This window comes from Saimiri boliviensis, chromosome 14 (assembly GCF_048565385.1).
Source record: "Saimiri boliviensis isolate mSaiBol1 chromosome 14, mSaiBol1.pri, whole genome shotgun sequence".
NCBI lineage: Eukaryota > Metazoa > Chordata > Mammalia > Primates > Cebidae > Saimiri > Saimiri boliviensis.
The window spans coordinates 88,429,614-88,454,992 of record NC_133462.1 but is presented as its reverse complement, the minus strand read 5'-3'; the positions used below and the strand labels follow the sequence as shown (position 1 = coordinate 88,454,992).

Sequence of the window (25,379 nt, the reverse complement as noted above, 5' to 3'; positions counted from 1 at the left end):
AAGATGAGTAAGGTAAGAATTTTTTCCTCCAGAAGTTTATATCTAAGGAAAAACAGTTTTACTAGTTAATGAAATATAGAGGGGTCTGTAACACAAGCATAAGAAAGTTTTGAATGAATTCAGCAACAGATACTATCAAAACTACTTTGCAAAATACAGTTACCTTTTACTTTTATCACAAATTGTGAATCAGTTTGCATTAAAAATTTGAGTCTTGCCAAGAGCAATCAATTTAATTCATTTTTTAATCTTCCAAATAACTTCAAGAGGCAGATTTATTAAGATGAGAGCAAGCAAGGACATTCTCATTTTGTTAAAAGTGAATGCAATTTTATTTCCTCTTTAAGGATGATTTTTTTCATAGCTTACATATTCTTTGCATATATGCACAAATATTTTCCCTGACATTTCTCCCAGTCAAATCCCCTGTTTTTCAGGGGCCAAGATGAACTCAGTTTTCTACAGGAAAGCAAAGACAGAGCTTATGTATAGGCATCTCTCACTGCTTATTGGTTGACAGTTTATAGCATCTACTAAATCAGGCGTCCCCAGACTTTTTACACAGGGGGCCAGTTCACTGTCTCTCAGACCGTTGGAGGGCCGCCACATACTGTGCTCCTCTCACTGACCACCAATGAAAGAGGTGCCCCTTCCTGAAGTGCGGCGGGGGGCCGGATAAATGGCCTCAGGGGGCCGCATGCGGCCCGCGGGCTGTAGTTTGGGGACGCTTGCACTAAATATTTGCACTTAACTATAGCATCTTTGCCAGCTGAATTATAAAAGAAAAAAGGCCTGTATCTTCTTAGTACAGTGATGAGGGAAGAAAATTATGTTGTTGATGATGATGATGGTGGCATTATAGTATAGCAAACATCTAATTAGCATTGTCTCACTAATTCTCACCCTTGATAAGATGTATACAATTTATCATTATTTCTGTTTTACAGATGAGTTAACTGAATCTTTGAGTATTAAATTAACTCATCTGTTTAGATGGCTTGTAAGTAGCACAGTCAGGATTCAGACTCAGGTCTAACGGACCTACGTGCATGCTTTCAATAACTATAGTTGGTATTGAAACTTTGGAAACAAATTCATTTGTGTACACTCTTGTTTGATTTATTATTTCATTTTATTTATTTTAAGACAGAGTCTCACTCTGTAGCCCAGGCTGCAATGCAATGGCAGGACCACAGCTCACTGCAGCCCTGACCTTCCAGGCTCAAGAGATCCTCTCACCTCAACCTCCTGAGTAGCTGGGATCACAGGTGCCTGCCTCCACGCCCAGTTAATTTTTGTATTTTTTTTGTAGAGAGGGAGTTTTGCCATGTTGCCCAAGCTGGTCTCAAACTCCTAAGCTCAAGTCATCCTCTTGCATCGGCCTCCCAAAGTGCTGAGATGACTGGTCTAATCTGGGCCACCATGCCTGGCCTGGCCTTGTTTAATTTAATAGCTTCATCTATTTGTCTCTAACAGGGAACTGGCTCTTTGACTTAATGTGGAAACTTACCTACTTCTAAATGCTGATGATTATTTCCAGACTTAAATAATTTTGTAGCTAGAAGAAATCTTACAGATCACCTGCTTCAAACTTTTTATTTTAAAAGTAAAGAAAATAGCCCTCAGAAAAATCCCTGGTGACCCAAGGCATGCCAGCTGCTCTGTCCATGTCCACAGTCCAGTGTCCTCTTCCCGCATGTTCAGTTTCCTCACCCTCAGAAACAGGCTTATGAAGTGAAAACACACAACTCAGTGGCATTTTAATGAATATATGCATGTGTGTGTATGTGTGACATGCACATATATATAGGTGTATGCATGAATATATACACACATATACATATGTATATATACACACATATATACTTGTGTGTATGTATATATACATGCCCATATATACACATATATACACATACACACAGAGATAGACACATATATATGAGAGAGACTTGAGGTACCTGAGTCTTTTGGCCTTAAAGTGTCTCAAATGTTTTCATATTTATTGGAGTTGTTTTTTACGATCTTTCATACTTCTTACTGTCTAACTAACTTGCTCTATGTTTTTTGCCTCCTTTTAGCATTTTTTTCTCATCCAATTGCTCTTGCTAATAAGAAAACAGACCACCAAGCATGCTGAAGTCATGCCTAATATCAAAATTAGTAGACTGTGAGTGAATGCTTAAGGAAACGTCAGTGGATAAGATGGATGTGTTTTATTATGTGACCTTGGTGACTGTGACAACCGAAATGAGTGATTGGGACATAAATCTCAATCACTGAGGCTTACTGAGCCAGCTTGAGGACAAGTTATGGATGCCTGTGTGGCTGTTTTTCCCAAAGAGGTTCTCAGAACGTTTAGTAGTTACGCATCTTCCTTAAAAAGCAAAAGGCAACAGTGAGAGGAATGATTACATACTTGTGAGACTTTAATTAGGGCCCTGTACGTTTACGTTTTACGTAAGATAACGTGAACATTTGAAGAAAAAGGGAATGGAGGGAGCAGACATCTTGAGCAGGAGTGAAGGAATGCGTAATCTCATTTTAGCTGTGTTCTACACTGGGAAGATAAGTCGTTAATGGACATTATCAGTGTTGAATCTTTCAAAAGGGTCGGTTTCTGCTTAGCCCTTGGAGAAGAAAGCCTGATGGTGGTTAGTGAGGGAGGGGTACAGCGAGGTGTGCCCCAACCCGCATTCTATCATGGCCATGAACTTAGCTTCCAGGGTTTCCCTGGGGTCCCTTCAGTCAACAGGGGAACCCTTCAGTCATTTGAGGGCTAGAATTTTATTTTTTGTTCTTCTAAGATTTTAACTTTTAGAAAGCAGGGTTTTGGTTTTTTGTATATGTCTTTGTTTTTTCATTTGCTGTTTTGTTGTTTTCTTTCGTTTGTGTTTGTCTCATTCTAGGCTATGGCAAAGATCATGGATAAATCATGTCTGAAAAAAGATACAAACAGCTGAATGCACGTGCATTATCACATTTTCAGTCTAGAACACCAATCCTATTTTTACTTAAGTTAAAACTTTTTTCTATTGTGGAAATTATGACTCAGAAAAATGGAAGATTTTGAAATACAGCCACAGAAATCACTTTTACTCTCCAGCCTCCTATTCTCACTCCTTTGGGATCCAATGAACTGAGAGGGGATGAGACTATACAAAGAAAATACTGCCGCCCATAGTTCTGCACGTCAGTTCGGCCCCAACCAGAGGTGGCTCTTGCCGCATCTCTAGGTGCTGAGACCAAAGTGGGAGTCAGAGAGGTTTCCATGTCCCTCTAATCCAGCCTGCTTTAAACCATTAAGCAGATAATACAAGGGTTTAGAGGCTGACATGGGGCAGGACAAAGCAGCTTATTCTGCATTTCTGTACACTGTGGCAGGTCAGTCTTGAGCAAATAGTAACAAAAAGTCATGAGAGATCTTTATTACATGAGAAGTAGGCTATTTGAAATTTGGTTATTGTTGGTGTCTTTTAGAGGCCTGATAAAAGCATCTTTTTTTTAAGACGAAGTCTCACTCTGTCTCCCAGGCTGGAGTGCAGTGGTACAATCTCAGCTCACTACAACCTCTGCCTCTGGGGTTCAGGTGATTCTCCTGACTCAGCCTCTCAAGTAGCTGGGATTTCAGGTGCGTGCCACTACACCTGGCTAATTTTTGTATTTTTATTAGAGATGGAGTTTCATCATGTTGGCAAGACTGGTCTGGAACTCTCAACCTCAGGTGATCTGCCCACCTTGGCCTTACAAATTTCTGGGATTACAGGCATGAGCCATAGCACCCAGCTGCATCTTTTTATACTTGAATTCTGAACCAACTGAGAACCACAACCATAAAGACAGGCACGTAGGGGTCATAATGTCACCCTGAGTGCTGATACAGGTATTATGGAAGAATGTGCACAAGTCAACGTTAATCCTCAAACACAATCCTGAGTAGACTTACCTACTAGGGCAGGCATCTCTTCATCAGCTGAGTTGGATGTGGGCTTCTAGCCAAGAGAAGAATGGGCCCTGCTGGCCAGTTTCTCATTCCCAGCTCTTCTGTCCGATAAGTCAGCTCAGCTCCTGTGGAGTAAATTAGGGGGGACAGACAGGCAGGCAGATTAGGGTAATGGTGCTCCTTCCTCATGAAACAAAACATGAGATGGAGAATAAGCATCCCCAGATATCATGAGTGTTCACGGACATTCGATCTAATATTTATTGTTCTATACATGTACTAGGCTTTATATATGTTGTGTCATTTGCCCTTAAAATACTTTACCTCACCCTAGGCCCAGTGCAGTCCCATGAAAAACAGTAGCAAGGAATTATTATAAGTGTTATTATCACCATTTTATGGATCAGAAAATGGAGTCTTAGAGAGGTTATTTAACTTACTCAAAGAACATAGATAATAATTAGAAGAGTTAAAAGTCAAATACAAATCTGTGTTTCATTAAAACCCATTCTTTCCACATCCCTAGTTATTTGTCATCGTAATACATCTGTTGATACCAAGCACATTAGATTTCTTAGCTGAAAACCATTGTAAAGCTGTGTTGATGGAAATTTGGTGATTCATTAATACAAAGTTTAGACTGTGATTTTTTTTTTTTAACTTTTTACTTTGAAATGATTTTGGACATACAGAAAAGGTATAAAGATAGCAGAATTCCCATATACCCTTTACTCAGCTTCCCTTAATGTTAATATCTTACATAACCATAGCATAATTATCAAACAAGATATTAACATTGGTACAGCACTATTAGCTAAACTACATACTTTACTCAGATTTCACCTTGGTTGTCACTATGGACTGAAGTTTTTGAGAGTAGGAACTGTATTGTTTGCATTTTTATATCCACAGTGCCCAGTAGTATATCTGGTCTAGAGTTAATGATCAGTGATTGTGAAATGAATAAATGGATGAATGGATTTTAAGTCCCATACTACAACTTGTGTGTGTTTGTGTGTCTACGCATCTCACAGGTTTAGAAGCATATGAGGAAAGTCTGTGGCTATGATTTGAATGAATTAATGCTCTTCACAACTAAAATTCTGCATTGGCTTTATGAAGCACAGGACTTTAGAACTGTGAGCAATTTGTAAAAGTAAAAGAGTGTACTAACAAGATGGAAACAAAGATAAAGTGGAATCTAGTAAATGGGCAGAAGCCTGTGGTACTACATTAATTTTATTGTATATATATATGTGTGTGTGTGTGTGTGTGTGTGTGTGTACATGTATGTGTATGTGTACCGCTGTGCGTATATGTGTGCATGTATGGAAAATATGTGCACATGCATGTGTGCATGTGCATGAGAGTGTGTATGTGTGTGTGTTTCATAACACACTTCAGTAAGTACCTGGGCAAGAGATGTAATAGTTGCTGGCAATCAGTCCTGGATTTCTAGGCAGGTTTTAGAGCTTTATTGTAAAACAAATTCATGGAAAATCTCTTGCTTGAAGAAGCAATTCAAGCAGATGCTTTTAAGGCTCTACTTTCTTTTGCACTGACTTCAGTAGAGGTAACGTTAATGAAGCATGACTTTGCTATGACAATGGTTTCTAAAGACTTGAGAAATAAACACTCTTTCAGCTTAACCTTTATAAGCAAAGTACATGAAGTCAGGAGAAAGGCAATATTCAAAGCACACAGTTCCTATTGGTAGCCTAATGGACTCTAACATGGCCATTTTTCTTGCCGTTTCCTCCATCTCTTTTTAACAGAACTTAAACTGTTAATGTGGCAAAAACTAGAAAGGCAAGAATATGGCATTATTCTTAGTTGGGCAAAACTGAAATACAAAATTGTTACGAGAGCTGATTTTTTTCAAAAAAGTTCAAATTCATAAAGGTTTTAATTATATTATTGTTGTTTAGATGGAAGACGTCATCGCACGAATGCAAGATGAAAAAAATGGAATTCCTATTCGCACGGTCAAAAGCTTTCTTTCCAAGATACCTAGCGTTTTCTCTGGTAAGTCTGCGTGGAGCATAGCTCTATTTTTTCCTGTAACTCTTAGATAACTATTTAAAACTGATCGCAGCTGTTCACGGTTGAAACTCTCTCTCTAATCCATTATTCGATAACTACTTACAAAATGCCCATGACCTGTTTATCATCATGTGAAACATTTGAAATGACAGTGAACAAAACACCAAAAATCATGACCCTGCTGTAGGTTAGTTTGTAAGGGCAGAATGAACAAATGTGAAGTAAAACAATATTGAAATAAATAAAGATGTGTAAAAGCCAATGTTATGAAGGTTTTATATGGAGATTAGGAGGGTGAAAAAAAATCAATGATTTCTTTTTCCTGACTGATGGGGAGTCAGGAAGGGGTTTCTGCAGAGCAGTGGTGAGCTGTTTGAAAGATGAGAAAGAGTCTCATCTTTCAAACACAGCAACCACCAGCTGTGTTCACAGAACTCAACAGTGACCGAACGGCAGAGAACTTGGGTCAGGTTATAAGGGTCTTTGAAAGCTAGCCAAAAGAATCTAATTCTGATAAAAGGGGAAATATGGAGACATTTAAATTTTTTATAGAGGATGTTGTGATGAAAATACTCAGAATAAACTGGCATTCCATAAGGGCAATAGCCACCGTGACAAGGGTAAGTCTTTGGCAGGTGTAGTTTGGGTGCCTGGTCCTGATATCCAAGGGCTGAAGGAATAGAGAAAAAAAGCATGGGGGTTTGGTGAATGGGGGGCATGCAGGATAAAAGACCTAGACCAATGGATTTGTTTTTTCTGTTGGTTTATTTTTAAATGGAGAGACTGAGAGATAAAGGAATCATTATCCAAAGTGGGGAACCCCCACGGGTTTGATTGGCAGTGACTATAGAAACCCAAGACACAATGATGAGTCATAAGTTAAACATCTGTGCTCTGACTCCAGGAGGCAGTGAAAGCCCCGGTTTTGGGACCTGGGTTGTGCTGGGGCATGGCCTAGCACAGCTTAGGGAGGAGGTGAGATCAGACAGCCCAATGCCTCAGCAGAGAGGAGTGAGAAAAGGCGGCTGATGCTGAGTGTGGGTGGGAAGGGTGCTTGATGGGATTCCTGTACAAGGGTTGTGGGCTGCTTCCTCATGACCGGGATCAAGGGAAGATTCGTGATCAGGAGGCTGCCAAGCCTGGGAAGAAGGCGGAGACCAGGACAGGAATAACAGGGAAACAGGCCTCCGTGCTGGAGTTTGAGAGCCGAGAGCTACCGTGGAATGACATTTTGCTCTAACAAAATATGTCCTCTTTTTTCCCTGTTACTCCCTCTCACTCCCGCTTTGTTCCAGTTTCTTGCTTTTTCTTAATGATGCCTTGTATTTTTCACATCTGCGGCTTCGATCCGTCTCTCCTCTCTCACCGTCCCATGTAAAGGCCATTCTGACTGTTAAATTCCATCCATTCTTCAGTCGTCAGTTCAGAGAGCTCTGGTGAAAACTGTCCTCAACCTTTTGTCTCTGTGCCCTCAAAGACCTTGGATTTTTGCATCTCTTAAAGCAGTTCTTATGCTCCACTTTGTCTTAGAGTTATTTTGTATATGTCCTATATCTCTAGCTGAACCTCATACTCCATTGAGTCAAGGACTCAGAGAGTTCACTTTACATCTAAGCACATATATAAAAATGTTACTCATATACTGATGAGCTAATGAAAGGGATGAACTCATCTCCTTTAGAATTCAGTCAGATAAATGCACTGTGTGGCCAACCTGCACTGGGAATTATGGTCAGTTTAACTGTGCACAGCCTATTTAGAAGCATTCTAATTCGGGAATTATGAAAATACATAGGCTAAACAAAAAAGGCTTGCTCCTCTGATTAAGCTTGGCTACACATTTGAGATATTCACTCTATTGGAGTCTAAAATTTTTGTTTGAGTTCTTCAGATAGCAATGTCTCAACAGCAAGCTGTTGGAAGAATTCTTGGTTGACAACATTAAGATTTTAATAGAAAAATAAGATTGGACATATAGATTGAAAATTAACCTGGGAATCTCTGATAATTGTTTTAATGTTTACTGATATAAAATAACATTGGTAGCTATTAAAAGAAAATATCAATGACATTTTATAGATTAATGTAATTAGATCCAAGTAATCATTTTTTGTTCCCTGGAAACTTTGGGGGTGCTTTCTGCCTCATAGGTTCAATTAGATGCTTTGTTGTGGATTTAGTTGATGTATCTAGTATTATGTCTAGCACTTATCAGCTTCTTTATATTCCCAAGTTATAATGTCTTCAGGCTCCATCCACTTTACTAGAAGTTTTCAGTCTTTTCGAGTAATATCCCTCCCCAGATATTTCTTCTAATCCCTGGGGATCGTTAATTCTTCTGTTCTTTTGTGGCCCAGCTTGCAGCCGACTGCTGGCTTTCCCAGTTCTTTCAGCTTTCCCTTCTCTCCCTGAGCATGCTTCATGGTCCACTGCAGAGCTTCTAATGAAACAAGGAATCCGCTAGCTTCATGGCCCTTCGTAGAACCAGAAACCAGTTGTGAAGGCCTGTGATATGTGAAAGGAGGGCAAGGCAGTCGTGGACCGGAGTCAGTCCGTGCTATGAACCGTTCCATAGGGAAGGAAGGATCTCAAATGTTGTTTATCTAATTTTCCCATGTTACCAATCTGTGCTCCTTAAAGGCTTATTACTTCCACGGACCATTAGTATCAGAATCACTTGGAAACTTACAGGGAGAGATGTGTTCAAGAATGCAAAATCCCAGCCAGATTGTTCCAGCGTTCTATGCCACTGAATAAAGACTGTAGTTAACAATAATATATTATGTAGCTTCAGATAGCTAGGAAGACATTGAACGGTCCTAACGGAAATAAATGATAAGTATTTAAGATGATGGATATGTTGATTACTCAAAGATGTTAAATTGTTTATCATTTCTCAAACGTTTATTACCACCATACATTATTTGTTTCTTGTTTTTTGTTTTGTTTTGTTTTTTGACATAGTCTTGCTCTGTCACTCAGGCTGGAGTGCAGTGGTACAAACATGGCAGCCTCGCCCTCCTGGGCTCAAGTGATACTCCTACCTCAGCATCCCAAGTAGCTGGAACCACACACACGTGCCACCACACCTGGCTGATTAAAAAATATATATATATATTTTTTGGTAGAGACAAGATCTCACCATGTTTCCCAGGCTAGTCTTGAACTCCTGGGCTCAAGCGATCTTCCTGCCTTGCCTCCCAAAGGCTGGGATTATAGGCATGAGCCACTGTGCCTAGCCATCATACATTATTTGTGTCAAAATATCACTATGTACCCCATTAATATGTGCAATTATTATTTGTTAATTTTAAAAGAAAATGCAGTATCTGGACCCATTCCCAGATGTACTTCACATTGAATACGAAAGCTTAAGACGTATTGCCTTAAAGTGCACCCACAGAAGCTGGGCAGCTCTGGGAGCATGCTTGTTTTATTGAGGGCTCTGGGATCACTGACCGTCTTGCTTCTGCCAGTCTTTCTCTGAAGGGCTCTAATCGTCTCTGCAGTATGGTGTCAAACAAGGCCACCCCAATCTATCTAATGACTTTTTTTTTTTTTTTAATTTTACTTGGGGAAGAAAAAAGCAGTTAAGAAGAAGAATCTAGTTCTTTCTCCTTCCTTTTCTCCCAAGCTGAGGGTCTCTGTTGCCCCTAAGATTGATAGCTTTCAACAGCTTTTTGGAGGAATGGACACTATCCAACTCCACTGGACAACTCCCATGCTTCAAAGGAAAATATAGGTCATGGTGGCCAGGTAATGCCCATATTCACCTCAAGTGAAAACAGCTGTGCTGACAAAGTGACAATATAACCCAATCCCCCCTGCAACATCTGCGATCCAGACCCAGAATCATGTCAAAGAATGTTATGACAAATAGAATCAATCTAATAATAGGGTTCGTGTTTTGTTTTTGTTTTTCCTGCTAAGTGCATTTTGTCCAGTAAAATAGCTAAGACTTCTCTCTCTCTCTCTCTCCCTCTTTTTTTTTTTTAATAGCTAAGACTTTTCTCTCTCTCTCTCTCCCTCTTTTTTTTTGGTTTTGGAGTTGTTTATTTCAACCTCCTAGTTTCCATAGTCCCAAAACCATGGGAAAATATCTTTGGATAATTCCTCTATGCCAGTTCCTTGAATTCTGAGATGAGAAATGTCCTTGAGTGGATCCAATCACAGCATTGCCTTTTTCTCCAGAAGTACCTTCTCAGGTGCAGAGTTAGCTCAGGCAGCTCCGTAGGTCGTATGTGAGCTGATGTCTCAGGGCCAAGGAATGAGATCAGCGGTGTATGTACACTGACCAGAATATGGCTAACAACTCTCTCTCCTGGGATTCTATTGAGATTCCCAGAACTTTGGTGAAGTGTATGTGTGTGTGTGTGTGTGTGTGTGTGTGTGTGTGTGTGTATCTGGCACTGAGGCAGGGTAAAATAGTGACTCCATGCAGAGGGCAGCAAAGGAAGCTTGTCTGCAGTTGAAAATAGTAAAACATGTCAGGAAGGAGAAGCAGAGAGTACTGGGGTCCTGGTAGCTTTGCAGCTCCTGCCCCAATCCCCAGGCACCGTCTTGCAGGCACGGTCCTGTAATCTGCACAAACTTCCTTCTGGTTTTCTCAGCTCCTTCAGTCCTCCACAGTAACATCTACCTTTTGTTTCACTATATTTTCAACTTCGACTTTCCTTTTCTAGTTTAAACTTTTCCCATCTCAATATTTCTTCTAATTATACTTAGGACTCATCCCCCATAGCACACATATTGGACACAAAGTACTTACAGTTGCCACAAAAAAAGAGTGCACATTAAAAAATATCATAAAAGGAGAATATTGGGATTGATCTAATGCTGCTGGAGTATGGCTGGAACAAATTCACTGGGGAAGTTCTTAGGAATGCAGATTCCAAACACAAACTGCAGATATGGTAATTCATTAGTGCTGAGATGGAACCAGGGAATCTAGAATTTTTGTTTTTATTTTACTTTATTTTTTCCTCCTGATCAAATAGCTCAGATTGTAGAAATCTGCATTTTTAAGCTGATTTTTAAAATACAGGATTGGTGACCTGCTGGTTATTAGGTGCATGCTATGTTTTTCTTTATGTTTTTAATTCAATTCAATGAACATTGATCCAATACTCACTATATTCAGTAACTCTACTGGGTTTTGAGGGCTAGTATTTTGGCATTGCTGGGGAAATAGGTTACATATTCATTGGCAGTAAATGTTTAACTGGTATGATGAACCAAGGTAAGTCCCTTTAGCAGAGGTTAAAAAAGCCAGTTGTAGGACCAGAACTGTTTACATACTATCACTTTATATAATCTCATCTTCAACAAAGATCTTGAATTGTCTGTCCTTAACTACCAAAAAAAAAAAAAAAACAACCAAAAAAACAAAACCTTTAAGGTTTGAGCATAATGGTATCAAAACCTTTAGAGCAGGCAGATAGATGATTATTTGTATCTTATTTTGTGACTTCTGCAAAGTTGTACTAAAAGACATTTCTTTCATGTTCTCTAAGTTTCTAATGAAAAAAAATCAATGAAATAAATGTATTTTATAATAAACCACTAAGAAAATTGTGTCTTTGAAGGTAAACTTGACTTAAAAAAAAATGGTAATATATAACCTATATTTTTCTTTTCCTTTTTTTCTGTAGTTGCCAAGAAGTTAATTGCTAAATTTAATGTTTCATTCTTACTTTTTCTCATGTGATTCATCACTGACATATTTACTTTCTTTGTCTTCTAATTGTTTTTTTCTATCTTTTATTGTTGTTCTTTTAATTTTGTTGTGGGATGGGGCTATATTGTAAATTGCTTCAAGTCATGTTTTGAAGGCAGGTAAGGAATAAATCCTGAAGAGGCATCTGAGAAGTGTCTACTTTGTGTTAAAGAGTGGTTTTGCCCAGAATCCTCCCCATTCAAGTGGGGATACATCTTGGCTTTGAACAAGCACTCTATCACAATATAAAATAAAAGATGAAGTTCAAATATTATTGCCTGAGAGTTTCATAAAAGTGCTCAGTCAGTATTTACACCATTATGTCTTCAAATTGAAAAAAATAACTATATAGCTAAAAATATTTTTGCAGATTTTGCCGAAGAATTTCTGTAAATGAAATTTTTAAGTCTTATTCTCGCATGATAGCTATTTCCCTAGAATTCATATCCTGTAACTTACAGTGTTTATGCATCTTCTTATCTGAACATCCTTGGTAAAGCAAACTATGACACTCATACCAGCTAAAAATCCTTTGTACTTAAAACTCTAAATTTAGAAGAATAGAGATACAAATCCAGATGAAGCATAAAAAATTATGAATAAAAGAAGAAATGATTAATTTTAAATTTGTAAGATAGTTGCTCCATTTGTGATACTATTTTAAACTATACCATTTACCTTGGCTACAGGCATATTTTAATGAATTAAAACTTGACAACACAGGTTGAAATAGTGTTGCTTAACAAGGTGTTGAAATAGTGCGTGGTTTTTTGTGTGCTCTATTCTAAAAAGTATATTACATTACAATAATATCAAATACTATTTGGATATAGATGTATTGATTCATAATCATGGGTGCTTTATAAATTTTAGGTACGTTATATAATAAATAGGCTTTAAACCCTGATGACCAGAATAATTGTTTTTTAATATTTTAATATTTTAAACAATATTTTAATGTTTAAATAGTTTGAATGAGCCCTTGAGATTCTTTCAGTAATAAAGTTGGGTTTTTGGTTGGTTGGTTTGAGGCAGGGTCTCAGTCAAGCTGGAGCACAGTGGCTCAGTCATGGCTCACCCCAGCCTCAAATTCCTGGGCTCAAGCCATCTTCCTGCCTCAACCTCTAGAGTAGCTGAGACTACAGGCATGTGCCACCACATCTGGCTAATTTTTAAATTTTTTGCAGTGATAGGGTCTCACTACATTGCCCAGGCTACTCTCAAACTCCTGCTCTCAAGGGATCCTCCTGTGTCTTCCTCCCAAAGTGTCAAGATTACAGATGCGAGCTATTGCGCCCAGCCAGTTTTACTATTTTGATGACATCTATTGTTTTTATTTACTTTGGAGAAAAATATTAGTTAGTAATTTGGAAACCTACTATGTGGTTAGTGGCTTTAAATACATTAGTTTTATTGCTTTCAACACTTCAAGGTAATTATTGTTTCAAATCTCCATCTCCTAGAGAAGGAAACAGAGGGTCAAAGAGTTCAAGCTTTTGGCCCCATTTTGAACAGTTTACTGATATGTAAACCATGGTTAGTCTGAGGCAAAATCCCATTCTCTTTCTCACCACCCCATGGGTAACCCCATGTGCGTTGTCCTTCACATGATGTACTGTGTTGTTGTATCATGACAAACACACAGACATCAGAATTGGTAGGATTCTGGGTACCGAGGACTCTTACATTCATCTCCAAACATGCTTCTGTTCCAGATGTAACCCTATGGAGTACTCATCAAACACACCTGAGCTTCTGTCTCCATTTTACCTCTAAGGAGCAACATGACCTTGAGTAACCCACTCTAGTTATTTCACCTGTAAAATTTCAAGATTATATGTGATGATCTCCAAGTTTGCTTTCTGCATAAATTTTATAATTCTGAGAACCCAGTGAAGGAGAAAGAGTGGAAGAACGATTAATAGGATAAGAGAGTAATAAACTAGACTATTTACAAGGTAGTTGGAATAGCAACACATCAATGGAAATCTCACTGTATTTTTTTTCTCAAGGCAGTGCCATGGTGGCTTTAATTAAGTGTTTCCAAATGTATGTTTCTACTTCAGACCTTTTCTCCGAACTCCAGTAAATTCAACTTTGTATACAGTATTTCCACTTGGGTATCTCAAAGAAGTCTCAAACGGAACATGTCCTAAGTAAGATTCATTGTCCTATCCTCGGCCCCTTCCCTGTTTTCTGCCTCAGTAAAAATTGCACATGTCAGAAATGCTGGAGTCACCTTGACTCTTCTCATCCTCCTTTTCTCATATCTGTTCCATCCACGGGTGCCGTCAGCTTAGCTTGTACCATTTACCCTTGTATTTCTCTACTGCAAAGTAGGATCTCACTCACCTGAACTGTCTCTTCAGTTCCCAACTAGTCTCCACATTCACTCCACACCTCATCCTGTCTTTCTCCAAAGGACAGCCACATTACTATTTTCAAACTGCAAATCTGTCCAGTTAAAATCCATCTTCTATATTTTAGCATTAAGACCAAAGTTCCAAACAAGATCCCTATAGAAGAAAAAAAAACTTTTCATGTTCTCTCTTATGGTCTGTGTGTGGTTCTTACTAATTCAGACAACAAAGACAGATTAACCAGAGAAACACATAACATTTTCAGAGGGATATGCTCAAGGTATTATATTAGTATTAGGGTGGAAGTTTAGTTATTATATTTATTATTCAAAACAGAGGATTAATTTGGGAGGAGGACCGTAAGATTTTTAGGAAAATTACATTCAATCAAGGGGTAGCTGTTGGGACGTTCATGGTTAAAATATGATTTCTTGGCTCTGACTGGGTTGCATTTTAGCCTCTTGTTTTTGGGGTTTGGCAAGGGTACACACACACACACACACACACACACACACACACACATTTACCTATGTCCTGCTTTTAAGCAGAAAAGGGAAAGGTGGAAGTCCTTAATGCATTGTTTCTCAATTGCCTTTACTTCAGAATAATCAATATGCCAAAAAGGTGGCATGTTCTGATCCCCTTCATCCTTAAGCAGCATCATGGTTCAGTCCCTCCCTGCCTCTCGACCTCATCTGGTATCACTTCCTCCCTTGCTCTCTTGATTCTAGCTATAGAGGTTACTTTTCCACATCCACTCTGGTCGTGGAGACTTTTCACTGCTCGCTTTTTCCTCCATCTTAACAGCTTCCCTTCCTTTTCCCCATGCCCAGTCAAGACCCACTCACCTTAGGCCTAAGCCATTTTCCTTCCATATATGTATATATTATTTTAGCATATGTGTGTGTGTGTGTGTACATATATGTGGATTTTTTTGTTTTTTTGTTTTTTTGTTTTTCTTTGAGATGGAGTCTTGCTTTGTAGCTCAGGCTCGAGTGCAGTCTTGTGATCTCAGCTCACTGCAACTTCTGCCTCCCAGGTTCAAGTGATTCTCCTGCCTCAGCCTCCTGAGTAGCTGGGATTACAGGTGTGTGCCACCACACCCAGCTAATTTTTGTATTTTTAGTACAGATGGGGTTTCACCATGTTGTCCGGGCTGATCTTGAACTCCTGACTTCAAGTGATCTGCCCACCTCAGTCTCCCAAAGTGCTGGGATTATAGCTATGAGCCACCACACCCAGCCTCATATGGTTTTACAAAACCACACTCTTTTCTTTCAGAGTATTTTCCTCCATTTTATGACTATGAACTCATGAACGCTAAGTAGTGTTTGATTAATCGCCTTCCAGATGATGTATAAACTACAGGAAGCTTCCATGTGCCAACTCCGCTAACCCCAGCACCATCAGGAACATCTAAGATCGGAGGTGTTCATCAAATATTTGTTAGAAGGGTGAATCATAATTACACTTTTTAGAAGGAATATTTGCATTCATATGGTCACTTTTGTGATTGTATGGCTTTATCAACTAATGTAAATTATTTGAATTTTTGAAATGAACTTTTGTTGATTTTTTTGCCCTTTAAATATTGTTCAGGTGAATAAAGGAACTTCTCTGAAATTATTTTATTCACAGTATAAATCACAGGAGTAGGAACCTAGGCATTACTCCCTTGGTTTCTCTGAAGTCCGCTGTACCTCAGGATCTGTAGAATTCTATTTGTTACAAATAAATTAAACGTGTCTCAGGAGCCTGCTGTGTGTGAGCATTTTGTCAGGCCTAGTGATACAGAGAATGAAGACATGCTGTCTGTCCTCGAGGGGATCACGGTCTAGGGAGGAGAGAGGCAAATCAATAAAGCGAGATGACAATTTCCACAATAGAAGTAAACCCAGAAGGCTGCAGGAGTGTGTGGAATGAGGCTTCTGGGGCCAGAGGCTTTTCTTGCAGTTGGTGGCATCAGAGCTCCCTTAAAAACCATGAGTCTGACTTTGCCAGGTAAAAGAGGAGCACTTTTGCAAGAGCTTGCAGGTGTGGAAGGGTCTGATGAGCTCTGGGAGCTCCAGACATTGAAGGGTGACCTTGGCGCAGGATGACCTGTTTGGAGGGTGCAGAGACATGACTCCAGAGAGGGAGGCAGAAGGCAACAATCAGGATCTGGAGGAGTTCAAATTTCACCCTGAAAAGAGTAAAGAAAGAGCCATTGACAAAATTCTGAGCAGGGAAATGGCATTCTTTGATTCCAAACAGATCCCTCTGGGGGAAAAAATATGTAGAGGATAACCATGAGATTGTAGATAAGCGTGACAAGGCTGGGGACTGTGACTGTAGTCCAGAGCAGAGATTATGAAGGCTTGAGCCAAGGCAGGCCAGTGAGATTTAAGAAAAAAGAGAATGCCTGGGAGACGTTCAGGACTCAGGACCTCAATTCTAATTCAGTGGGAGGATTAGGGGTGGTGGTACTGGAAACTGAGAGGGCAGGTGAGTTAAAAGAGAAGGCACTACCAACAATGACACCAATGACAATGACTTTGACAATGAATCACCACTATCCCTTTCACATTGGAAAGCACAAGAGATTCTCTCTTCCTTTCTTTCTTCCTGGGGGGAATGATGAAGGCCTGATAAGTTTCTGATATGTTCAGTTTAAGGCAGTGTACATAGAACAACCAGATGCGGTGTCCTGGAAACTGTTGGATATAAAGGTCTGAAATTTATGGGGGTTTATTGACCCAAATATTTGAAATGAATGAATACATGAGAGTCCTTGTGGAGTTTTGTATGGAAGGAGAAAATCAAGTCGCTAAAGATGATGGGTTTCTGAAACAGAAACACCAAGGGGAGCACAGAGCCCACAGTTTCTGTGTGCTTGCTGTTAGCTCCTGGCCAGCAGGCCCTTTGGTTTAGTTCACTTGGAGCAGTGAGGGAAGCAGGCTCAAGGGAAGAAATTCTGGAGAACCATGATGACCTCTTGTAAGTAACCAGTAATGCTGCTGTGCTGTGTCTTGAGATCTGGCACTCAGTGGATAGGACTCCAGTGGTTTTGAGTCTTAAAGAAGAGAACCAGTGAGCACATGAAGTCCAAGCCTTCCACCGTCTGCCTCATTCAAAATGGGCCATGACTGGTGCATTAAAAAGTGTGAGGGAGGCTGGGTGTGGTGGCTTACGCCTGTAATCCCAGCAGTTTGGGAGCCTGAGGCGGGTGTATCACCTGAGGTGAGGAGTTCAAGACCAGCCTGGCCAACATGGCAAAACCCCGTCTCTACTAAAAAGTATAAAAAATTAGCCGGGTATAGTGATTCGTGCCTATAATCCCAGCTACTCGGAATATTGAGGCAGGAGAATTGCTTCAACCAGGGAGGCGGAGGTTGCAGTGAGCCAAGATTGCCCTACTGCACTTCAGGTGGGGTGACAGAGGGACTCTATCTCAAAAAAATAAAATAAAATAAAAAAAAGGGAGAAACTGTTTCTGTGTTCATGATGTACAAGCTTAAAACCGATGTTTGGTTAAACCTCAGGTAATAGCTCTGGAAATACCCACCACCACTGCCGGCAACCTATCCATATTAACCTAGCTAAAAATGAAACATACTTACCAGCAGGATGCTACGAAATGTTCTCATGGTCTTGATACTCATTAATTCAACTATTGTAGCATGGAGAAAAATGAGGCTTTCTCCTTTGGATGAGTTCCATTCTCCTGCATGGATTCATTGCAAAGTAACTATGCTTCCAATGTAAGCCACAGCAGAAAAGAAACCAGAATTCCCTTCTCAATTCCTTGTAATGGTGTAGGTTTTCATTAAACTTGAATTTGACCTGCTTGTAAAGCAGCCCACTGTGATTATAAAAGTGTGTAGGACTGCCTGTTGGCAGCAATCAAATAAAAAGGCCCCTATTAAATCAGGTCATTGAATGTGTTTGAAGATGGAACTTCCTGAACTAATTGGCAGGAGCCAAAAAGGCAGGTGTTCACTCCAGATCATCAAGCACTGTTAATAGGGAAGAAAATGGTCAGAAATTAATAGGGAGTTCTTATCAGCCAGTCCTGTGTTTCATCTGTTTCTGTCATGTATCTTTCATTAGTTTAAGAAGGTTCTTCATCATAAAAATGTTGATAATTAAGGCATGGAGTCTCTTTGCCCTCTTCTGTTGAAATTTGACTTCTATTCTTCAACTGATTTGGTTGCTTTTAACATGCTGTCTTAACAAAGGATTATCACCAACTGGCAAGAGCAAAATTTGCTGTCAGAGGAGTTGTCTAGTGGTACAAATGTCATATGAACGTGACTGACCTTAAGTCTTAATTCATAAGAGTGTCTAATTCTCTAGAGCTCACTCTTGTTATTTTTTCCCCCTGCACTCTTCTATTCCTCTTAGCAAGTTTGATAACAAGGGAACCCTTAATTAGTGACATGATGACTTCAATTGCACAGACATAGGAACCTTTATATTTAATATCATTAGATATGGAAGAATTATTCATATTTTATTATTTTGTTCCTCTAACAGTAAATAGTTCCTGTGATGACTTGTTTTCAGCCATTTACGAAAACTGAGCAATATATGAGCTTTAAAATCAAGTTGACCTTAAATGTAACAATTTGAATAGATCCTGCCTGTTACTCCTTATCCCTCTAAGGGTTGTATGAATATGTCTCAGTGTCAGGGAAGGATGATTATTTAATGTAGGCTTAAACTTGTCATATGGACAGTCGTACAGGTAAGAAGGAGCAAGCTTGGTAAAATGGACTGGGCCAATGCAAGTTTTACTAAGGATGTAGCCTGCATTTAATTGTTTTTGAGAACAACTTTTAAGAAACTTTATATGACTTAGCCTGCTTATATTTATAGTCAGTTGGAAGAAGATAAGACTAAGTAAGGCAGAATATTTTTCTGTGAAGCCTTTAAGACTGCCTAGGTAGTTCTAAGATACTTCTAAGACTCTAGTAAGAGACTCCTTCCTGAAACTGACAACTAATTGTGAGACTTTTTTTTCATTCATCATAGGAATGACTCAGATGGGTTCCATAGAAATTTAGAGAGAAATAGATTCCTTTTGAAAACAGTTATGAAACATCGTATCAGAAATTATGATTGCAATATTTTTCTTTTATAACATCCCAAAGAAAATTCAAGATACAAACAGGTAATGTATAAATAAATAAGAAAGAAAAAGTATACTAAAAATATTGGCAGTTCCTAAAGCTTAATTAGGAAAAAAGTAATTCTTGCAGAAAACAGGGAAATGTTAACTAGATCTGCAAGAAACATGACCATTTGCAAAAAGCTAGTCCTTTCTTTTCCGTCTCTTTCACACACCCTCTCGGACAGAACTGAGTAACTAAACAACTTGCACATAATAACTTCATAGCCAATCAAACTGAGGAACAGGAGAAAGTGAGATGCTGCATAGTCAAATAGACACTTCAATTAACTTTGCTACAATAGATTCTACATTCCCTATTGGTTGTTACTCTTTTCTTATTGTAAAATAGCACCTTGAAGTAGTTAGAAATAGTCAAGAATGCTAATCTCAGCTACTTGAGCTCTGACACACTACTTTTTCTTTTTGTTTTGTTTTGTTTTGTTTTGTTTTGTTTCATTTTATATTTTTGAGACAGAGTCTCACTCTGTCACCCAGGCTGGAGTGCAGTGGCACAATCTTGTCTTACTGCAACCTCCCTCCTCCTGGGTTCAAGCAGTCCTTATGCCTCAGCCTCCCAAGTAGCTGTGATTAAAAGCATGCCACACCTGGCAATTTTTGTATTTTTGGTAGAGACAGGGTTTCACTATGTTGGTCAGGCTTGTCTTCAACTCCTGATCTCAAATGATCCGCCTACCTTGACCTCCCAAAGTGCTGGGATTATAGGCATGAGCCACTGCACCCAGCCTAACATAATTCTTTTTCTAATAGCTAAATCCTACTGGGGAATGACAAAGTTCTCATATAATTTATCTTATATCATAATTGTACACATTTTGGCAGTACATGTGACATACTGTTACATATATATAGTGTGTAATGATCAAATTAGGGTAATTACAATATCTGTCTCCTCAAACATTTATCTTTTCTTTATGTCAGGAACATTACAGTTCTTCTCTTTTAACTATTTTGAAATATGCAACAATTATTGTTAACTATAATTTTGGTAACACACTATTGAATACTAGAACTTATTCCTTCTATCTAACTGTACTTTTGTGCCCATTAACCAACTTCACTTCATCCTCCCCATCCTTCCCAGTCTCTAGTAACCATCATACTGATTAGAGAAATGGTTTGTTTTAAAATGTGGTTAGATCCATGTGATATGACCAAGATGAAAAGCAACCTCTGACTTATTTTCACTAGAATGTTCAAAGGAACATTACAAGACTGAAAATATCTAAATGCTTTGATTTTTCCTTTAGCTTTTTTTGTAGCCATGTATCCTAGTCCCAGGGACTGTTTTCTCTTCCTAGATAGCTGCCAATTGTGTGCTGCTTCTGTATAGTGCTTTTTGAACATGTGAGTTTGCTGTTTTATATTTGGAGTGAATATTACTGGGACTGGAGGTGATTTTAGAGTGGGAAATTGAAAACTTAGACCTTCACAGCTTCCATTGACTTATTGTGTGAATTATAATAATGACCTTGACATATTTCTACACAAGTAGCTCAGGTATATAGACTTATTCCCAAACTTAGCTGAATCCTTTGTCATACAAATAACTCTATTCCATGAAGGGAAAATTATTTCCAAATACATAAATATGTCTATCAAAGTCTACAAAGAAGCCTTCTCTCTGACTCCCAACTGTACTGATTTACTGGAATGGTTCTATTACATTATCCTTTAACTAGAGCAGGCGTCCCCAAACTACGGCCCGCGGGCCGCCTGTGGCCCCCTGAGGCCATTTATCCGGCCCCCCGCCGCACTTCAGGAAGGGGCACCTCTTTCATTGGTGGTCAGTGAGAGGAGCACAGTATGTGGCGGCCCTCCAATGGTCTGAGGGACAGTGAATTGGCCCCCTGTGTAAAAAGTTTGGGGACGCCTGATCTAGAGCACCACACCTTCTCCCTGTGATGGCTTCAGTAAAGGGAGATTCTTCTCAATACAACCAAATCATTTTATTGCTGTGTGGCCAAAAGCTGTAAATAAATCTTTGGAGATGGATTATTTTACTTAAGATTGTAAACTGTGCTCAACAGTAGATCATCAATGATGGACCAAAATGCACATTTTTCAGTGACAGGTATCACTGTGCCTGCAGAACACTATCTGCCTATCCTTAAGGACTCTCTGGAAATTACTCCAAGAACCATAGGAATGAACTTCCTATTCTCTTATCCCTACATGGGACTCCCATGTGATCCTTTCAGAGCCAAGAGTCTATGAAGAAATATTGAACTTTACTAAGATCGTAACTTTGTTTCTTGACTTTGAGGAAAGGGAAAATCGATGTACTTTAGTGTTTTCCCAAACCGCTAATACATTTCTACCCCAAATAGAACTCTCCATGGCAGTGTGTGGGACTATTTTGGCAGGGCTAAGGAGCAACATAAAAGGCAGTAAACATAGTGCACGCATAAACAAACAACTTTCTGAAAGTCTGGGTAATCCCAGCTGGTGTTGAATTTTATCTAAGTTAGCATTTAAATGTTATCTTTATAGGCATCTGGAATTTTCAAACTTGCAGATTATGTCAGACTGTACTAAAAAGTGGAGATCTAAGCCAAGAAAGAAAAAAAGATGAGAACATTGAGATATGTGAAGAACGGAAAGTTATTGAGAGAGATCCAATTGAACTACATAGAAAATAATACATTTATGAAAAACAATGCAAAGGTGACTTTCGGGAGGGTGGGTTCAGCACTAACAGCTGAGGCCCATTAAAGGGACCGAGGGTCACAGAACGGCTAGTCCCTAGAGTCACTGCCCCAATGTGCTGCTTTGATCAATAAGACCAGGCAAGGTCTTGAGTGAGGTGGGAGGGTTCCGGACAGAAACAGAAAACAATCCTCCTCATTTTCAAAAACGCATGAATGTGGATTCCTCAGACCATAAATTAAATTAGGACCGTTTTATGTTATTTTTAAATCCAGTCTCAAGGCAGACTTTGCAGAGCCTGAGAGGGTTTCATAAGAAGGTTTTCCTGGAAAAGGCAGCTTTCAGGCATAAAAGAGGTATTAGTAATTTACTTAACATAGGTAGTTAAAAGGTAGAACTTGTTACCAGTCATGTGTTAGAAATACATGTCGTTCAAAAAGAGTTAAGTGACTCTGGACAATGCATACATAAAAGATGAACAAGAAAAAATGGTATATTTGGACTTTATCCTCATTTTTTGATGGAGTTGTCACTGGACAATTCAGTATTTCTAACTGGTGTATGAAGCACATAGAAGGTGAGCAATAACTGAATAGATTATTACCGTTTTTACCATTATTATTATTATTTTTTTAGGCAGAGTCTCTCTCTGTCTCTAGGCTGGAGGGCAGTGCGCAATCTTGGCTCACTGCAACCTCTGCCTGCCGGGTTCAAGCGATTCTCCTGCTGCAGCCTTTCGAGTAGCTGGGATTACAAGCACATGCCATATTTTGTATTTTTAGTAGAGACAGTTTTCACCCTGTTGGCCAGGATGGTCTCAACCTCCTGACCTCGCGATCCGCCCACATCAGCCTCCCAAAGTGCTGGGATTACAGGCATGAGCCACCACGCCCAGCCTATTATATTTTTACCATTATTATTAATGACTTTCTTACCACTTCCAGAGGCTTGGATTAGACCCAGGTTTAGATATTTTCTTACCTACTAGGTAGTTAATCTGTTGCAAGGCCAAAAAATTACTTACATTAGATATACGATAGAATCTGACACAGGTTTTCTTATCAGATAGTCAAAAGGTATTTTTTGAATTCTTAGCTATCACTTTCATTAAATAATAATTATTTTCTACATTCTCAAGGTGCCTTATAGCCTTTTATGCTCTTTAATGTCTAATGTCTTTTGTTTTATTCCTCACAACAAATGACTGTACATATCAAACTGAAGTCTTCTAGAAAGATAAAAGACTTGTTCATTGGTCTTTTCACACCTAATCCTTTAAATTTAAGATCATTATCTTTCGATATTAATTTTTGTCTTAAATTCATTTTGACTTTCTTAGCTATTTTTTTCTATGATGATGATATCAATATTCAGTGGATACCATCTGGACTGTTACTGAAAGAATGAAATCGTCAAAGTCAGAGGCATTACTGCAAATTTGTTTTGGGAAATTTAACTTAGGCAGATGTGCTAAATTTTATTTTGTAGTCATCTTCTCTCTGGAAATTGTTTCTCACAAATATTGGCTATTCTTTAAAGCAACAGACCTGAGAAGTTTAATTCTGTTCATTGGCGAGATTTTTTTTTTTTTTTAAATCCTGGAGATTGTAGGTTGCTAAAAATAAAAAATATATATTTTTTAAGCCTATGGGGTGATGGTGGGAGTGGCTTGCTTTCTTTGAATTAATGCATTAGCTTTCTTTTGAGAGGAGTTTGAAATTAACCCCAGAGACAGACATTTAGTGAGGATGACACTAACACCTTCATTATCCTCAAGAATAAATAAACCTTGATGACTGAATTGCTAGTCAGGATGTGTTTTTGTAAAATACTGAATTATCGCACAGCACAGTCAAGGTGCATGCGTAATATACTATTTTGCACTGCCTTTTTATTCTGATGACATCATTTGATTTTCTCCTCATGCCTCTTTTTCTTTGAACACCAGTCGAAGGGCTCCAAAGTTTTACCTCCTGATAATTCCAGGAGAGAGAACTGTCCCTGTCCTTAGCCTTGCCCTCATCATAGTCCCCATCCCCAAGCTAGCTTGCATTAATCATTCCTTTTCTTGCATTTTCCTAGCACTCTGTTCTTCATGGAATTTACCTTACCTGACATTTTTTTCTCGATAGATATAGGATATGATTCTTAATAGCAGCTTTAAGCACCTGGAGTACGAGAATCATCTCTCATTTCAATTTGCATCCTCTGTAGTACTCAGTATTTGGCACACAGGAGACATTCAGCAAATGTTAATGACTTCTCATAGGACAGCTGATGTCCACAGCACTCAGGTGCGTCCACAACATGATTCACTTTCCGATTCATTGGCTGTAGAAAGAGCACTCAGTTTAATTATTTGCTCTGTTGGCATCCGGTACCGTACGTTGCTTTTATCTCAGCAGGGAACACTAGAAAGATGGCAACATGGCTTTGCTGTCTGTTACTAGCTTAGATGCATTTCAGGATGAAGAGCCAGGAAATTAAATCCAAGTTTCAAATTCCTCCAGAGCTCCCCAAACACTCTCTATTTAAATTTTATTATTTGGTTGACAGTTAATTTTTAGAAGATTGGATATTCTCACTTGAATGTAAGTATTCCTCTGTCTGAATAGTGGAAAGAGATCATACTGTGGTAACTGGCCTGGATTTTCTTGCCGTTTCTCATGTTGCAAATGAGAACATTATATTTTAAACAGCAGCCCTGGCTCTGATGCATATATGATTGTGAATGTGTTTTGGTTGTAACTGCTATCAGAAATTACCAGCATTTATTGATTGCTTATGCTGTACCAGCATTTAGTAAGTATTCTTGAATGTATGAATTTATATATTTGTAGTCTTATAGGTAAAGAGAAGTTAAATAACTTGTTCCAAGTGTTACTGTTAGTAATAGCGCCAATATTTGACTCTAGGTTAATCTCATATATTTGGAACAAGGAAGAATAAAGAATACAGACTGCCTGCACACATATTCCCCGAATCTAAACAACAGCAACAGTGCTACCAGAATAGGATATATATATATGTACTTGTATGTATATACGCATATAATTTATATGTTTGTGTATGTGGGTATGCGTTGTGTGTATATAGATATCTAGGACCATTGACCACATATTATGTAATATATTTAAATGCTATATACATATATATACTATTTTCGTGATCTGCATACACACACACACACACACACAAACACATACACACAGACCAGCAGCACATATCACAGAAATATATGTTTTTATATGTATTGCATATTCATATTTCCGTAGTCTGTGCTCCTCTGGTCTCCCTCCATCTAAATAACACATATCATATTATTTCTATACTATAATATTTTTATATGTGCCCCTGTGTGCATTCACAACAATTTGATTGCATAGAAGCACAGGCCATGGAGATGTATATTATATATAATTAAATATATTCATATATGGTATACAATATTATATATACATGGGATCTATATTTCTCTGCCCAGTAAGTCAGTGCTGTGTG

The 25,379-nt window shown here is 38.7% G+C and overlaps 1 protein-coding gene across 5 annotated transcripts in view; it reads left to right on the top strand.

Moving 5' to 3' along the window:
* The window catches only part of RGS7 (regulator of G protein signaling 7), a 521,801-nt gene that overhangs the window by 252,990 nt on the left and 243,432 nt on the right, over window positions 1–25,379 (top strand). For all 5 annotated transcript variants that reach the window (XM_074385390.1, XM_074385392.1, XM_039464304.2 and 2 more), the window contains exon 3: window positions 5,869–5,965. In XM_074385390.1, the coding sequence (XP_074241491.1) occupies window positions 5,869–5,965 (97 nt within the window). The remainder of the gene's footprint in view (window positions 1–5,868; window positions 5,966–25,379) is intronic.